This window comes from Trichomonas vaginalis, chromosome V (assembly GCF_026262505.1).
Source record: "Trichomonas vaginalis G3 chromosome V, whole genome shotgun sequence".
Taxonomy (NCBI): domain Eukaryota; phylum Parabasalia; order Trichomonadida; family Trichomonadidae; genus Trichomonas; species Trichomonas vaginalis.
In genome coordinates, this window is record NC_067207.1 from 31867120 (window position 1) to 31884977 (window position 17858).

At 32.7% G+C, this 17858-nt stretch overlaps 10 protein-coding genes and 1 pseudogene across 11 annotated transcripts, besides 2 other annotated features; 2 read left to right on the forward strand and 9 right to left on the reverse strand.

The window, feature by feature from the left end:
• Positions 1-12137: part of a mobile genetic element that runs on past the window's edge.
• On the reverse strand, positions 606-1424 carry TVAGG3_0440060 (organellar and viral DNA polymerase type B; the record flags this gene model as incomplete). The annotated part of the gene is made up of 1 exon (XM_051234170.1): positions 606-1424. A coding segment is annotated over one exon (819 nt), but the record flags the coding sequence as incomplete, so codon positions are not given.
• TVAGG3_0440070 (uncharacterized protein) lies at positions 1599-2141 on the reverse strand (the record flags this gene model as incomplete). The annotated part of the gene is made up of 1 exon (XM_051234171.1): positions 1599-2141. One exon carries the CDS (start codon positions 2139-2141, stop codon positions 1599-1601), a length of 543 nt encoding a protein of 180 aa, XP_051103901.1.
• TVAGG3_0440080 (uncharacterized protein) lies at positions 2804-3664 on the reverse strand (the record flags this gene model as incomplete). Its single annotated transcript, XM_051234172.1, has 1 exon — positions 2804-3664. The coding sequence occupies one exon, from the start codon at positions 3662-3664 to the stop codon at positions 2804-2806; it is 861 nt and encodes a 286-aa protein (XP_051103902.1).
• On the reverse strand, positions 4445-5047 carry TVAGG3_0440090 (phage tail repeat-like family; the record flags this gene model as incomplete). The annotated part of the gene is made up of 1 exon (XM_051234173.1): positions 4445-5047. The coding sequence occupies one exon, from the start codon at positions 5045-5047 to the stop codon at positions 4445-4447; it is 603 nt and encodes a 200-aa protein (XP_051103903.1).
• TVAGG3_0440100 (uncharacterized protein) lies at positions 5067-5221 on the reverse strand (the record flags this gene model as incomplete). The annotated part of the gene is made up of 1 exon (XM_051234174.1): positions 5067-5221. A coding segment is annotated over one exon (155 nt), but the record flags the coding sequence as incomplete, so codon positions are not given.
• TVAGG3_0440110 (uncharacterized protein) lies at positions 5241-5640 on the reverse strand (the record flags this gene model as incomplete). Its single annotated transcript, XM_051234175.1, has 1 exon — positions 5241-5640. A coding segment is annotated over one exon (400 nt), but the record flags the coding sequence as incomplete, so codon positions are not given.
• Positions 5657-6616, forward strand: TVAGG3_0440120 (uncharacterized protein; the record flags this gene model as incomplete). Its single annotated transcript, XM_051234176.1, has 1 exon — positions 5657-6616. One exon carries the CDS (start codon positions 5657-5659, stop codon positions 6614-6616), a length of 960 nt encoding a protein of 319 aa, XP_051103906.1.
• On the reverse strand, positions 7441-8414 carry TVAGG3_0440130 (annotated as a pseudogene). Its single transcript has one exon. A coding segment is annotated over exon 1 (974 nt).
• Positions 9285-9527, reverse strand: TVAGG3_0440140 (serine threonine-protein phosphatase family; the record flags this gene model as incomplete). The annotated part of the gene is made up of 1 exon (XM_051234177.1): positions 9285-9527. One exon carries the CDS (start codon positions 9525-9527, stop codon positions 9285-9287), a length of 243 nt encoding a protein of 80 aa, XP_051103907.1.
• Positions 12138-12588: 451 nt separating the features above from the next.
• TVAGG3_0440150 (major facilitator superfamily transporter) lies at positions 12589-14285 on the forward strand (the record flags this gene model as incomplete). The annotated part of the gene is made up of 1 exon (XM_001300300.2): positions 12765-14096. One exon carries the CDS (start codon positions 12765-12767, stop codon positions 14094-14096), a length of 1332 nt encoding a protein of 443 aa, XP_001300301.1.
• Positions 14286-15063: 778 nt separating this feature from the next.
• Positions 15064-15900: a mobile genetic element.
• On the reverse strand, positions 15358-15900 carry TVAGG3_0440170 (ZGC:162945 family; the record flags this gene model as incomplete). The annotated part of the gene is made up of 1 exon (XM_001300299.1): positions 15358-15900. One exon carries the CDS (start codon positions 15898-15900, stop codon positions 15358-15360), a length of 543 nt encoding a protein of 180 aa, XP_001300300.1.
• Positions 15901-17858: the final 1958 nt, after the last annotated feature.

Consider the following 17858-nt stretch of genomic DNA (forward strand, 5'->3'; position numbering starts at 1 on the left):
TTATTTTTTCTATCTTGTATAAAAGATATGATTTCATAGAGTTTTTTTACGATTTTCATGAGTTTTAGGCGACCCGGAAAAAGTCGGGGTCGCATTTTTTCACTGTTTTCATAGAGTTTTTTTACGATTTTCATGAGTTTTAGGCGTCCCTCGGTTTTCCGCGGGTCGCATTTTTTCACGATTTTCATAGAGTTTTTTTACGATTTTCGTACGGAATCTCTACCCTCGGTTTTCCGAGGGTAGCAAACATATGAGGAAATTCATGAAATTTGGTCATTTTTTCAGCAAAAATATATTTTAGGCGACCAGGTCCCTCGGTCCCTCGGTCAACTAACATCTTTTTGAAAATGGTGACAACATGACATTTTGACAACAACACAGGAAATAGATTTCATCGTACATGTTTTGTCATGATTTCATCGTCAATGAGCGTAAATCAGACAAAAATATATTTTAGGTGAAGAGGTGAGATTTCACCCGTTTTCTCACCTCTTTTCTCACCTCTTTTTTCACAAGCGTTTTACATGAATTGTACGATGTATATTTGAAATCCTAAACAATTTCGTAGCTTCTATTTCTTCTTTTAGTATGTCAAATGTTTTAACGATACCGAAAGTTTCTTTATACTTCTTCTTGACATCAGATAGAAGGAAATCTTCTGCTGTTGGATAGTTTTTGTTCAGAAATTCTAACATGTCCATTTTATCTTCTGCTGGTTTTTCTGCTTCTTTCTTTAAATCTGCATAGTCGTTTCGCATACGTTCTATCTCTTTGACGGAGTAGTTATATTTCCTAATTGCTGCTTTACATTTAGAACATTGCGGGTTCATTTTTGCGTTATATTCTGAAACCTTACCTGCTAAAACAACTAAGGCGTCAATTGCTCTCTTCATCTCAAACATAGCGGGTCTTATTTGTTCGTTCCATACTTTGCCTCTTCTATCTTTATCTCTTATCTGCCATACACATTCAGCAACTAACGAAACAAAGTTGTCGTAGGTCTTAAACTCCCCAGATTTATATATGTCAGAGATGTTCTTATATACCATATCGCAATCTTTGTCCATAACTTTATGGTTGCAATGAAATCCTAGAAACTCATAGTTTACCTTTCGTATGAACTTCTTTATTTCTACTGAGTCAGTTGCTTTGACTTCTATTTCATCGAATTCTGGAATAGTAAGCTTTTGTTGTTGGATTTCAGGTAGTTTAGGCAAATGGTCAATAATGTCCTGCATTTCATAAAGATATTCTTCATTTTCTTCATCTTTCGCACAACAGTCTAAATTACATGTTAAAAGTTCTTGCTTTATCTTCTGGATTTCTGTTTCGAAAGTATATGAAGAAGGAATGAAGCTTTTCATCTCTACTAACATTGAAGTTGGGTTCATGACTAACGAGTTTGGTGCTGTTGTTGCTAACATGTTCTTACAATAAAAATAAAAAATATTTTTTTAAAAAAACTAACTTTATTTTTTCTATCTTAAGGAAATTCATGAAAATTCAACGGGTGAGAAAAGAGGTGAGAAAAGAGGTGACATCTCACCTCTTCACCTAAACATTATTTTTGCTGAATTCAATAAAAATAAATGGTTCATTTACTCACAATATTTTTTTACAAAACGACCCCAAACTTTTAACTTCTTTTCTGCAGCTTCAAATGCTATCTTAGCGAGTTCATATTCTCTAAATTCTCTCTTTAAATCTTCTTGTTCCCATTGGTCTAGTTCGTATGGAGAGTCTCTATAACCATAACATATCTCACGTTCATGTTCTAATTGTTTTTCGCACATTTTTCTAACTTCTTGTTCGAACAAATGTTTTGCATTTTCTACTGTATCTTCAAGTTCTTCTTCATCTAACTTCTCATGAACTTTCTTGTCTATGGAGTCCATAATTTTTCCAACTGCTATGCAATATTTTGGAGAAGCCCACATTGCTATATAGTTTAGAAGTCTTGGGTCTACATACGTTCCTCTAACCTGTTTGATTTCATCCGGAATTCCTGCATGAATTTTGTATAAAAAGCAACCCGCTGTTTTCCGCGGGTTGGTATATTCTTCACAAAATGCCGTATAATACTCTTCCCAGGACTTATTTTCCAACAACCTTCTAAAGTCTTTCCTAAACTGCTGACACATATTTGTTGCATTTATATAACCATCCTTGTCTCTACGTAAGACTTCAATACCGTTGTAAGTGCCTTTTGTGAATGTTTCGCCATTAGATTTGTTCGTGAACGTTTTTGCTTCGACTGTCATACTGTTCTTACAATAAAAATAAAAAATATTTTTTGGCTTAACCGTCGGACATTCGTTTGTGGCTTAACCGTCGGACATTGTCTTGAAACAGTACAAATATTGTCTTGAAACAGTGCAAATATTGTCTTGAAACAGTACAAATATTGTCTTGAAACAGTGCAAATATTGTTCTGAAACAGTGCAAATATTGTTCTGAAAAAGTACAAGTCTTGTTCTGAAAAAGTACAAGTCTTGTTCTGAAACAGAAAATTTTTCTCACAAATTGAGAGCTTTTACGGGAAATTTGTTCTGAAAAAGTACAAGTATTGCTCTGAAACAGTACAAGTATTGTTCTGAAACAGTACAAGTATTGTTCTGAAACAGTACAAGTATTGTTCTGAAAAAGTACAAATATTGTTCTGAAGCAGTGCAAATATTGTTCTGAAGCAGTGCAAATATTGTTCTGAAGCAGTGCAAATATTGTTCTGAAGCAGTGCAAATATTGTTCTGAAGCAGTGCAAATATTGTTCTGAAGCAGTGCAATGGACAACATCGAGCCACATTCAATACTTTTTCAGCACTTCTCCGTAGTTGTATATGAAAGACAATTCGAGATAAAAGTCATAGTACAATGGTATTATATGCTGCACACCGTTTGTTGTGAACCAAACTTGAAAGTCAGAGAAACTGTTACTAGGTGGTTCGTAGAATTTAGAGGTAAGGTCATAAAAGTCCTTACCGATACATAGAAAACTGTTGTTGCTTGAACTGAAACTTGCATGACACATGACATTTTGAGGGTCAAACACGTTTCTATAAACTGTCAAATCTGCTGGTGGACGTATAAATTTAAACGGACCGTCAGGTGGCAATGGTTCGTTCTGGTTTAGTAACCGAAGAAATTGTGCCCAAGAACGTTTGTCTACTTCCCAAAATAAAAACTCTGTACTTCTTGGAGGGTTAATTTCAATCCTTTGAAATGAAACGGTGGAATTCATCTTGTTGTATTCTAGTTTTAGATAGTATGTTCCATTTAGTAAAGAGTCGTATTTTTCTTGAAATTCCCAGTAGTATTTGTTTATTTGAGTTTGAAAGTCATTTAGAGTTTTCTCAAGACTTTCGTCTGAACGAATTGTAAAGATTCTCATTTCGTCAAATTTGTCTATTAGACCATCAGAACCTTCATACTGCCCATGAAAATATACTGCGAACATAAAAGCGTTAGTTCTATTTGAAAACAAAACTCTTCTAAATCCTATTGCCTTTGCATCTGAAGGACTTTGAAGCCAACGAACTGGATAGTCAAACCTGTATGAACGGGATGAAATTTCTTCATCTGAAATATTTCTACCGGCATTTGTAAAGATATAGTCTAACGGTTTTGTATCTGCTACTTTTGTTCTTTGTTTTTCAACCTGAAGCATTTAATATATGTAAAAATATACTGTTTTAAAAACGTTTTAAAATGGTATGCCATATAGCTTCTTGAATTTGTTAAGAAGTATTTGAACGTGTTTTCCATCTGTATCTCTAGTGTTTACATAAGCATAGCCTGCCTTAGTAAAATATACTTGTAATTTTCTATAGTTTACGCCGGTATAAAAGTAGAAAGAGTCTTGTTCTTCGCTATAGTAGTAAAACTCAAACGTATGCTTGCCATAGTCTATAATTTCAATTGTTTCATCTTCTAGTTCGTCGACAAATTCGAATACAATATCTCCAAATTTGCCTTTGTTCTTATTGTTTTCAGAACGAGTGACCCAACGTAAGTTTTCAAGTCTATTGTCGTTTCTTATACGGTTTATATGGTCTACAAAAGGTAAATTGTTAGGATTCAGTATAAAATGAGTTGCAATGACAACATGTTTAAGATAGCGTTTCCCACTCATCTTCATAATAGCATATCCGTCATTTCGCTCCCATTCGCTTAAAACTCTTTTTGTCTTTTTGTTTCTGACTTCAAATGACTCACAACAGTGAATTTCATATTTCTCATCTAACAAACAAGTTTCCCAACGGTCTTCTCCAACAAACTCAGCGTACATTTCAAATAAAATATAAAAATATTTTTTTAAAAATATACTGTTTTAAAATGGTATGCCATTTCATATTTCTCATCTAACAAACAAGTTTCCTTCAACTTGAGGTTCACTAACAAACTCAGCGTACATTTCAAATAAAAATAAAAAAATATATTTTTTTCTTTACTTAACATAACCGCCTGCTGCCATAAGTCTTTGACGCCAACCCATACCAGCCAATGAAGGTTGACTTGGTTTAGTTTGGAAACTAAACTTTGGTTTTGGTTTATCTTCAGTTTTTGGTTTTTCTTCAGTTTTTGGTTTTTCTTCTTCTATCAGTTTTTCGTCACTTTTCGGTTCCTCTGACTTTACCCTACTTGCAGGAACAGTTGTGTCGTCAACATCTTCATAAATATCATATGCCATTTGTTTTTGTTTTCCTTTCAACTTTTTGTGTTTGTTGTAAAGTTTAGAATATTTCGACTCTAAGTCAATGAGATGTTCTATAATGAACTGTTGGTCAGTGAAGTAAACTTTTCCATCTGTTGTCTCGAAAGCTCCTTCAGACTTCAATATTTTATTTGTGAGAGTCTGTTTCTTTTTTGAGATACTAGCCGTTCCATTTCTATGAAAAGTGACTTTGTAGTTAGGGTTTGTATTTCCAGACCTGGCACTTTCTATTATTGAATTTTTCTCTTCATCTGTAAGTTCTTTGACAGGTTTTGACAATGGTTCTGAACTTTTTGTTTGTGGTGTCAAATCTACCGTTTCAACTTCTTCGGTCATTTCATCTCAGTAAAAAATTTTAGTTTGGTTTGTTTTCAACTGGTTGTTTAGGTTTTTAAGTCGGTCTAAAACTTCTTGAGGTATAGGAAGAACTTGACAAACACGTGGTTGTGTAACTGCTGGAAGCCGACAAATCCATCTTGAGCCCATTTGTCTCAATGCTGTATTGTTCATTTCATCTCAGTAAAAAAATTTACATTCCCCACGTTTGAGGCGGTTGCGGTTGGTTGTTGTTTACCCACTGTTGTGCATGGTATATCCTCTGTTAAAGAATCTTTCACCTTGGTCCATGTAGTGCCTGCTTGGTTATAGTAGTCATTTGCTTTGTTATAGTAGTTTCCTGCTTGTCTTCCTACATTGTCCATCCATCCTTGAACTTTTCCTCTTGTTTCAGGATTTGGAATAAGATTTGCTGCATCTCGTGCTACATCCCAACCTTTCTGTACAGTTTGTATAATAGGTTGTGCTTTCTCTTTAAGTATACCTAATGTACTCAAAATCTTCCTTCCAACTCCAAATACACCTCTGGCTATTGTTCCCACTGCGGGCAAAAATCTGGATGCAACTCCTGCTAATGCGCCAAATAAACCCATTTCTTATAGGATAAAAATGACGAATCCAAACAAGGACCCGTATGTTTCTAAAGCAACAAAGAAAGCACTCATGGTAAAAATCTTTAGTTCAACACCAAATGCTTGGTTTATGGATATCTTGGAAAACATTCCGAGGTATAGAGAAGATGGACCACCATACTGGCTAATATTTGTCGGTCAAAACACAAGATACTGTGAAGCCATACCATTACAGTCCAAAAATATTTTAGATGTGAAAACTGCTTTGACAATCTTCGTTGACAAATACCATCCAACAAAACTGACATCTGACTGTGAACGTTCTTTCAAATCAGACGATATTAAAAACTATCTGCGTTCAAAAAATGTAAACCAATATTTCATTGTCGACCAAAACCATTCTGCTCTTGGTGTCATTGACAGTTGTATAAAAATCTTAAGAGACTTAAACCAACCACAAGGTGGTGAAGCAAATGAAATGTCATATGACGACAAATATAGACATTTCTCCATGGCAAAGATGAGACAAGTTTTAAATATTTACAATAACCGTAAACAAAAAGGTTTGGGAAACCACTCCCCCGAAGAAATGAAAAACAACCCTGACTTAGAGAAAGACTATATATTTAATAGTTTAGTCAAAAGAGACAAACAAGAAAGAATGCCAGGCTTCAAACTTAAGAAAGGTGACAAAGTAAAAATAGAAATACCTAAACGCGACCCATATGAAAATACTATTGACTATGACAACAATGGGAACCCGACAGGTACTCACCTTCGTGTTCGTAAAAATAGAAGAAAGTATACAAGAGAATATTATGAAGTTTTAGGCAAACATGGCAAAATGTACAGACTGCAAGCAGAAGATAAAACTACTATTGTCAGACCTCGTTTCAAACTTGTCAAAGTTCAAGGTGGTATACTTTCAAAGACAGTTCCTAACAAATATAAGACAACTCCTGACGAATATGCTAAAGAAGTTGAAAATGACGACTAAGCAATTCTATACCATGCGTAAACTGTCATGTAAGGTGGCATGTAGTCTTTACTTTGTCCCGTTGTTTGTGTATACCCTGAAACGAAATGTGTATGGTTTCCTTCTCCCTGAGTGTCATCCCAGTAACAATTTATAGCAAACTTAACGTCGTCTTTAACATCATATCCTTTACCTTTTGTCATTCCTGACCAATCCCAATATCTATGCCTATGCCAACCTGCTTGAGATGTACTTAAATCTATGTAGTGACTGTGCGCAGGTAAGTTTTCACCTGAAATCGTTTTACTTCCACCTGTTTCCTTTGAAGAGTTTGCACAATACAAAAACCTGTCGACTATTTGTTCCCATGCACCAACACCAAACATTACTTGAGGACCTCTTGCTTCCATAGATGTATAAATAGAACCTACTGGGTTCATTAAATCAAACATATGAGATATTATAGGATTGTCTCTTTTGAACTTAAAATATAGTGCAACTATTTCAGGTTTCTTCTGGTTTGTGTCAGAATATTTTTTATAATATAATCTTATGTTTTCAGGGTAGGTAAAGTCTTGACTATAATATTTATTTCTGTCATCTTCATAATAGTATACTATTCTCGTTTTTTCTATTGCATTATATCTTTTATATCTATAAAAATCTAAATATAATGTTAGCTTTTGTTCATCTACATGTGGTGTTCTAACGTCATCTCCATAGTCATAATAGTATGGTGCTGGAGCTGGGTCAGGTAATGTCATATCTGCCATTTCATAAACTCTTAAATATTTCTTTTGTTCGTCTCCATATATGTTTAAGTAGCAGTTGTTGTCTAATGGAACTTTAACTTGTGTACCATCATTCTTTATATAGCTTACATACATTTCATTGTTATTTTCGGAATGAGTTTATACCGTGTACCATTTTCTAAGGAATGTACAAACTGCCATCTAAAATATTTGTTTTCTTCATTGACAGAAAAGTCACCAACCATAGTCTCAATATTTTTTGTTCCAACTAAACTTTGGTATATTTCATTGACATATGTTTTATCTGCTTTCTTTTCAAGGCTAACGTTTAAGTCTGTTATTTCAGAAGATGTATGTGTATGTCCAACGGCACTTTTCCTGTTTAAGGTTTCTTGTAAGTTTGTAATATTTGCAATGGTATGTGTATGTCCAACGACACTTTTCCTGTTTAAGGTTTCTTGTAAGTTTGTAATATTTGCAATGGTATGTGTATGTCCAACGGCACTTTTCCTGTTTAAGGTTTCTTGTAAGTTTGTAATATTTGCAATGGTATGTGTATGTCCAACGTCACTTTTCCTGTTTAAGGTTTCTTGTAAGTTTGTAATATTTGCAATGGTATGTGTATGAGTCTTTTTAGAATATTCTTTGTCAGCTCTTGTCACTTCACTTGACATTTTATTGTCAACATATGTTTTGTCCGCTAGTTCAGGATGAGTATGTTCTTTTGTTGCATATGTTGCATCTGCTCTGTCATGTTCTTCTTGAACTTTTTCAATGACATACTCTTTGTCAGCTTTGTTGTTAACATCTGCCTTCAAAAGAAGTTCATCTATAGGTTTCTCGTTTAAAGTTCCTTTTGTTGGATTTACACAGACAGTATGGTTCTTATTGTCTTGAAACAGAAACTCGTCTGTCATTGGGTTTATCGTCAGTTTTAAGTTTCCTTCTTTCAATGACTCAGATATCTTAGAATAGTTTGAAAAGTTTGTTGTGTTCTTATTTAGAGCTTGCAAAATGAGTTGTCGGTTGTGTTTTATTTCTCTCATAGACGCTGTTTCATTTGACATTTTTATTCTAGATAAAATATGCTTTCAATAGAAAAAGAAAATTCTAGAGTTGCTACAACTAAACCATTAGATGAACTTTTTACGAATGTCGGTCAAAAGTTTGAGACAGAGACCGTAAAGCATGAAGGCTATCGTTTTGACTACCCGTTAAGATGGCTAAGAGACCCATCCGTCACAAAAGCTATTGGCTTTCGTAGAATGAAATTCATTTCAGAAGCCATACATGGTTTCCCATTTACGGTCGCTTTTGAAATTCGATACTATAACAAAGAGAAACGTACGTATGAGAAATTTGAACAGGGAAAACTTTTACAAGTTAGTTTGCTTGTAAACTTAGAAACAACTCTTCAAGCTTTTCAAGAAAAAATAAACGATATCTATCTCGAATATGCAAAACAGTACAACATTGACGAAGGAGAGTACCATCTCGATATTTTATATGACAGGAAAAATGCAACTGTTAAAATCGATAGAATAGAAGACCTTGGAGAAGACGTTTATATTTCTACAAAATATAACAACTTGGCATGGTATAGATTTTTGAGGATGTTAAATCAGCCTGCAGAATATCCAGTACACCCGAACTTTTATGAAGTCGAAAACCCTAATGGAACATATGAAAATGTTTTCGACCCAGATGCTATTATCGTTCATGCTTCATTTTCTGGCGCCCAAAACTCTTTTTTATGCTTGGCAAATGACTTTTACGAAAAACCTACAAAGCTATATGAACCACCGAGTGGAAGTATTTCAGACTTTCAAGTATGGTTTACAACAGATGGAAGAAAGAGAATAGTTCCATTATACCATGCGTTTTACTTAGAACTTAGTCTCATATACAACTACTATCGAACAGTAAAAATATAATTTTTAATACGGTTGAGGTGTTGGATTTGGTTGCCAACTAGACTGTGGTGCAGGTTCAGGCTGTTGTATAACAGGAGCTTGTTCTTCTGGTTCAGGGTCTTTAGGTATAATACCAACGAACTGACCTACTCTTTTGCCAATATTTTTGACTCCGTTCCATACTCCCCTTCCGACAGATTTTATTCCATTCCATATACCTCTTCCAACATTTCGAAAGAAGTTTCCAATACTACTGAAGAAACCCATTTTACTATATGTAAAAATCTAATGTCCACCTAGTCTCTTACGTTTCCTTCTGAGTTCCATTGCATTCTTTAACTGGAGCTCATACATTCTATTTCTCCTCTGGTAGAAAACATATTCTGGGTCAACTCCTGTGTTCGCGTCATCTGCATAGAGTTGTTTATATCCCACTTCAGGGTTTGTATAAAACTCTTTCCATCTCATATTTGCATACCATGGTGGCAAACCTAACGCAGCGTCATTTGACATGGCAGTTTGCATTTGTACATCTGTTGGCACTTGACCATAGTTTGCCATTGCAGTTTGTATTCTAACTTCATTTGGAATATTCTCTGGGTTTGGTTGTCCAGGTTGCTGTGCATTCGCTAAGTTCTGTGCGTCCATTTAATATTAGATAAAAATATCTCTTACGAGTACATATGCTGAACATTTGCTGGTATTGGTTCATCTTCATATTCTCTATATCTTTCTGCCACGTCAAATAAGTAAATGACACAATGGAAAAAACCTAAAACAAGTAGTCCTATTTCAAACCACATTTACTTACCAATAAAATTTCTTTGTTATGACACTTTTTCCGGTTTATAGGACCTCTCTCATATTCTATCTTGTCATATATAAACTCATAGTCATGTATGTCCTCTAACCATCTCATGACACTTTCCAAACCACTTTTATCGGATGTAAAGTAAAAGCATGGATGGTTATGTAAAACGTCTAAAGTTTCTAAAGAGTCTCTCAAAGTCCAGTCTGCTTGGTATTGAAAATCGTATGTGTTAAAGAACGGCGGGTCTACTATAAAGAAAACATTTTCCTTGTTTTTATATTTTTCATACAACTCTGTCCAACGACATCTCACAAACTCTATACCCTCAGTATATTTTTCTATGTCCTCTTTGAAAACCTTTGTATAGTTAAGATATAAAACGTTTGACATAAGTGTTTCAATGTCATGAACTCTTATAGCACCACTATATAATAGTCTAGAAGATATACTATCCCAGTCAATATACTCTGCTTTTTTCAAAACCTCTCTGACAGTATTTTTCTTATCTAATGGTATACGTTCCATCTTACCTATAGGTATCTTTTCTTTTAACTCTTTCAATATTTTGTTAGTGTCTGGTATATGTTTGAGACGGTTCATATAGTTGTCGAAGTCATTGCATATAATCTCTGAGTCAGGAAATACAGTATGGCACAAATGAGATATATAGAAACTTCCACCGAACAAATCTACAAATGTTAGACCATTCGGTAGTTTCTTAAGTTCTCTCAATAGAATATCTTTACATCTACTCTTATTTCCAAAGAAGGGTAACGGTGGTTTTGTAAATTCATTTTATATACAATAAAAATGTTTTTTCCCTGAAAAGTGACAGAAAAGTGACAAAACATGAAAACATATATATTTTGTGAAAAGCTCCTGGAAGACCCGTATATAAGAACTTCAGATGGAACACATACTTTTTCAGTAAGGACATATGAGGTGAGATGTCACCTGTTTTCTCACCTCATTTCTCACCCGTTGAATTTTCATGAATTTCTTCGTAAAGACTTTGTCAAGACTTCTTCGTAAAGACTTTGTTAAGACTTCTTCGTAAAGACTTTGTTAAGACTTCTTCGTAAAATCAGACAAAAATATATTTTAGGTGAAGAGGTGAGATTTCACCTCTTTTTTCACCTCATTTCTCACCTCTTGAATTTTCATGAATTTCTTCGTAAAGACTTTGTTAAGACTTCTTCATCTAATTTCTCATGAACTTTCTTGTCTATGTTTTGTCAAGATTTCATCGTAAAGACTTTGTTGAGATTTCTTCGTAAATGACCCTAGTAGTATATTTTTGGTGTAAATTTCATGAAAATTCAAGAGGGTGAAAAATTAGGTGAAAAAACAGGTGAAATCTCACCTCTTCACCTAAAATATATTTTTGGTGTAAAATTCAAGAGGGTGAAAAATTAGGTGAAAAAACAGGTGAAATCTCACCTCTTCACCTAAAATATATTTTTGGTGTAAATTTCATGAAAATTCAAGAGGTGAGAAATGAGGTGAAAAAACAGGTGAAATCTCACCTCTTCACCTAAAATATATTTTTGTCTGATTTTACGAAGAAGTCTTGACAAAACATTTACGAAGAAGTCTTGACAAAACATTTACGAAGAAGTCTTGACAAAACATTTACGAAGAAGTCTTGACAAAACATTTACGAAGAAGAAGTCTTGACAAAACATTTACGAAGAAGTCTTGACAAAACATTTACGAAGAAGAAGTCTTGACAAAACATTTACGAAGAAGTCTTGACAAAACATTTACGAAGAAGAAGTCTTGACAAAACATTTACGAAGAAGTCTTGACAAAACATTTACGAAGAAGTCTTGACAAAACATTTACGAAGAAGTCTTGACAAAACATTTACGAAGAAGAAGTCTTGACAAAACATGAAAACATATATAATTTGTGAAAAGTGAAACATTATATAATGTTTTCGACCAAGAAGACTAACAATTTTCCGAATAAAAACTTCATTTATACTAAACATCTTCGGGGCTAGAAGGCACGAAGTGCCTGGAAGCCCCACTACCTTTTTTTTTTTTTTTTTTTTTTTTTTTTTTTGAATGTGCTAGAGATAACGAGAATTGAAATAACGGAAACAAATTGAAAACAAAGATTGAGAGCGCGAAAATTTTCGGTCAAAAATTCAATATACTCTTAATTTAGGACCGAATTATGCTCAAAAAAATTGATTGAGAATACAAATGAATGGGATGCATTCAGTGATTAAAAAGTGATAGATTTTGACGATAATTAATTGTTAATACTTTTCAATGTAATCGCGATCAATCTCATACAATTTCAGTATATTCGGTTAAAACATAATTGCGTAAAATTGCGACATGTAACAATACCGTCATGAAAATTATTATAATTTGCGATTTTTTGCATCTTTTTATTTTGAAAAGATTGAAAATTGTGAATTTTCCATAAACATTGATATCTAATGATTTAAAATGTTGTTTAAAGCACAATTCTATCGTTAAATTTTGAATATACTGATTTTTGAGGAAAATTCCGCTCATCTCCATTGAAAGACGATCCAAAACCATATTAATTAATTTTCTCATAAATATTAAATACTATTATAATACATCATGATGTCTAGAACGTAAAATTTTTCTCACAATTATCATTTTAAGTTCATGGTATACTGCGGTCCTTTGCTATTCAAAGCCTTCATCCTAATGCTTGGTGCATTCACATTTGGATATGTTCTTGGCTATCCATCCCCTGTTGTTCCAGAATTACAAGATACTTACAACATTTCTGATCATGAATCATCATTTTTCAATTCAGTATCATCATTATTAGCTATTGCAGGTCCATTCGTTTCTCATGGTTTAACAAAAATCACTACACGTAAATTATCAACATTCATCATTTCAATTTGCGGTACAGTCTTTTGGGCTTTATTATTGGTTATGAACAAGAAGTTGTTATGGTTTGGCATAGTCCTTAGAGGCCTCTTAGGAGTTGTCATGGGCGCTTATTCATCAATTATTCCAATGTACATTGTCGAAATCGCACCGGAAGGCCATACAGCATTCTTTGGTACACTTAATAACCTTGGTATCAGTATCGGTCTTGTTGTCCTCTACTTATTAGGTAATTGGCTCAAATGGAGAGTTCTAACAATCATTGGTGCATGCATTTGTGCATTACTTGCCTGCCTTATTTGGTTTGTCAAGGATTCGCCTGTAGATACAAAAGTTGAAGATGACAATATCGATAATTTGAGTAGTGAAAAGGAAGTTGAAAACAAATCAGGCGAAGAAGTTAAAGATAACAATTCAAATGAATCTGAATCATCACCAGATATCAAAATCACTGAAGGAAAGAATTCTGATGCAGAAAATCCAAATCCATCATCCAAGAAAGGTATTTGCCAGAAAAAGTATGTCAAAGGCTTATTAATTGGTTGTATGTTCATGGTTTTCCAGCAATTCTCCGGAATTAATGGAATTCTCACAAATCTTAAAACATTATTCAACAAAGCTGGTGTTAAAGTCAACCAAGGCATTGCTTCAGCTATTTCAAGTAGTGCCCAAGTTATTACAATTTTCATTTCTTCATTCTTTGTTGAAAAGTTCGGAAGAAAGCCAGCATGGTGCATCAGTGCTGGTGGTGTTGTTATTTTCCTTCTTCTTTATGGATTTTCCGTCAAATATAACTTTGGCTACGTCACTCCTGTTGCAGCCATTTTTGGATTTTTGTTCTTCTATGGACTTGGAACAGGTCCTATTGCATGGTACATTGTTCCAGAACTCTTTGAAGCAGATGTTAGATCAGCAGCAACAAGTATTGCTTCTTCTGTTAACTGGATCAGCTCTTTTGTTGTCATTCAAATCTTCTCATCTTTAGATGAAGCAATTGGCACTTTGCTAACTGTTGTTATCTTTGCAATTATTTCTTCTCTTTCACTTGTATTTGGTATCTTCTGTATCTATGAACCAAATAGAAAAAATTATTGCCTTCGCTTTAATTTAGTTTACAACAGCAATAACGCTGATGCTTAACTTCTTTGTTTTTATGTATATTATTTTTGTATCTCAACTTTATCTGTAATAAAAAAGTTTGAAATATATTTAATTTTAATTATTTGCTCTTGTAGTATCATATTTCATAATTAATATGACTTGATCAGGAAATTAATCTTAAAGAAATTTCACTGATTGATTTGATACATCAATTTTGTTAAAATTATCATTATAAGTAGTTTCTTAAAAAAATTGAAATTCATAGCTTCATGATCCGTTTTATCCTAAATACGATGAAAAAAATTGAATCAATCGCAATTTTTCATCCACAACTATGCTGTAATCTTAATATAATAGATTTTGTCAGATTTATTTTGAATATCCACTCAATTTTTGATGATAACCGAAATCGATTTACAAAATAGTTTAGCATAACCCGTATTTATCCCAATTTTTGATGATTTATCAAAATTAATGGAAACTCGGATTCAGATCAAAGCAACAAAAATTATTCAATTTGCAATATTGGGAATTTCTCGCATATGTTCGTACATGAGCAAATACTATACCTTTTGCGAATAAAGAATTTTTTCATAAAAAAAATTTTTTAGGAATTAGCATATCGGCGTTTTGCGACATTGCCAAACGCCAGATTTTAACCCGACATATGAGCATAAGCTCGTATATTGGAATAAACTCGACTTATTCCATATTAAAGTTATTATAATAATAAGGCACTTAATGTGCAAATCTAATTGAATTAGAAAATGCACATTAAGTGCCTTTTATTGGAATATGTAATACCACATATGGAATACCGAAATCCGAGCATCAATTAGGAATGAACTAGTGCAAATTTTAGAAATACAGTATTGTGTTAAATTCAGGATAAAAATTGTTAGAAATTTATATTTACAAATGAGTAAATAAGTATTTTGTAAAGTTTTCGTTTGATTTTCAAGCTTGTTGGAGAAAAATAATGAAAATAATTATTTATTTAAGCAATTTACACTATAACTTTTTATGGAAATTGCAGTTCTAGCAATGTCTTAGAATTTAATTGTCATTTAAAGTGTGAAATGCATTGATTTGCTAGTGAATGTAAATCGGGAATACAAAATTAATATAAATGAACGAAAAATCTTCTAAGAACATCCTAAAATCAATCACCCTTTGAGTGGCTTTCATAATATATCTAGATGATAAACCAGAAATTGAACCCGCATATGGGTCCCATTAGGATAAATTGTAAACTATTCAAAAATAGTTTACAAAATTAATTTAGGTAATAATAAAATTTTTAATTGAGATAAATTAAAAAAAATCTTAGGAGAATGTTATGGATTTTCTTCATTGAAGTTAACGGTGGACAGTGATTGGGAAGAAAATAGCTCGTAAAGATTGGAAATGCAACTTTGGTAGTTCTTGTAACTAATTTGGAATAGCATGACTGGGAAATATGTAGCAACGGACATAATGCTGAATAGAGCAAGTATGTGCAGTAATATGTGAGCGTGAGGAAGAGAGACTTGATTGTTGAAAATTTGACCTTCCTTCCTCTTCTGGCCCTTCCACAGTTGGATTCAATAAAGTCAGCGAGGTATTCCAACTGTTCATATGTGAAGTTGCACAATGATCGGAGCTGGAGCTTTGGATGCATCCTGATGAATATTGAAATCGAGAACCTGGGCATTGGATTGGTCAATGTCATCTCTTTTGCCTCTTCTTCATTTAATGGCTCTTCATCTGTGTCGGAATTCTCAGGTGAAACAGTAACAACAATGTTCGCCCTTCTGGATTCTTTTATCTTGGTGATGATATCTTCATCGCATGGTTCATCCATGTTGATAAATGAAGTGATTAAAAGATATAAAAATCTTATCAAATTTGAAATAGAGTTCAAAATTAATAAATAATGAAACCCAATCAATTTAATCATATCTAGATATCCTAATATATATCATTTTAAACTTGAAATTAAGAAACTGTGAAGAATTAAAAAACGTTTAAAATCTTTCATACAATTTTATCATATATATATATTCTAGTATATATCATTTTAAACTCGAAATTAAGAAACTGTGAAGAATTAAAAAAAACGTTTAAAATCTTTTAATAGAAATAGTTTATTTAAAAAATAAAAGTTTAACTGGTGCATAAGTAAAAATTAGATTCTCGAACTTATTATTATTTTTGATTGAAATATTAAAATAGTATTCCAATCAAAAATAATAATAAGTTCGAGAATCGTAATTTTAGTGTTGCATGCTAAGATCAGTCATAATGTAAACCTCTCAATTTTATTGTCGTGGGAAGTATCTCAATTCCTTCAAAAAAATTGAAAAACTATTTAATTTTAAAAATATAATACTTTTAATTAGTTAATTAATTGGAGATATTTTAAAAATCACTTTTGATAATACTTTTGAGAACTTTAATTAAAAAAATATATTCAAAAATATCCAGGATATCAAGAGGGAATTGTTCCTTATGAGGTATATAGTTATGATGTATACCTCATAAGGAACAATTCCCTCCTTAAAATGAGAAAACTTGTTCGAAATTTTTATCATTTCGAACAAGTTTTCTCGTTTTTAATAGGAAACTAAAGGCTATGAGGCACTGATTATATATTAGTGCCTCATAGCCTTTAGTTCCTAATAGATAGCTGGGGAACTTTCTCCAAATGATAAGTTATTCAGAGAAAGTTTCCCAGCTATCAAAAGGGAATTGTTCCTTATGAGGTAATATAGTTATGATGTATACCTCATAAGGAACAATTCCCTCCTTAAAATCGTAGACATTTTTATTCTTATTAATCAACCATTCAAAATCATATTCCTCTGAAAAGTTATTTTATTAAAAATTTAGAATTTTAATAAATATAGAGTTTGAATTTCATACAATACCTATATATTTTCAATAATGGAATTTGAAAACCATTCTCAAAAGTTCTCAGAAAACCTTTTTTTCATTAATTTTAAGAAATCTGAGTATTAAATTAAGTGATCAATTCGTTTGACACTACTTTAATTTTTAAATTCAAAAAATTATATGTGCTTCTTAAAATGACTCAAAAAATTTTATTATAAAATAATATATAATATTAAAAATCCCACAACATTTTTTTTACTTTACATAATCGTACTTCCTCGACGATTAATTTACACTCAATTTCTATCGTTGACCGAACTTAGCATGCAACATTAGAACTTTTTTACATTCTTCACGCCTGTAACAATATTCCATAATTACAGATTTTATTAATTACTACTTTTTTAGATACATTCTAAAGCTGGCGAAGCAACGCTAAAGTGATGATTAACAGTGAATCACTGCGACGACCCAACATAATATATTGAGATTAATTTTCTAGGTACGGTTGAAATGGCGGAGACCTTCTGGCTGTGCCTCAGAGCCCCTAAAATATTTCAAAAGAAATATTTCTACCATTTCGTCGAAAGATTAATCTCTGACTATGTCCGAGATAGCATCACTCAGGCGAAAGTATTACGCCGAGAATACCGATAGAAGTTTCTATCTAGTATAAGCGCCAGTATTTAGAAGAAAACATCTAAAAAATGAACTATTTGTTCCATTCAATTATCAATTTTTTTTGTGAAAAAAGAAATTTTGAAATTATACTTATAATATTGTTAGCATATATAAAATAAACATTTTGGGAAAAATTATAAAATTTTTCCTAAATGTTAGTCACCGTTACGGTTTTTTCTTTGGGGGCTCGCAAGCTCGCCCCCAAAGAAAAAACCGTAACGGTGAGCTCACATTTCGGCATAGTTT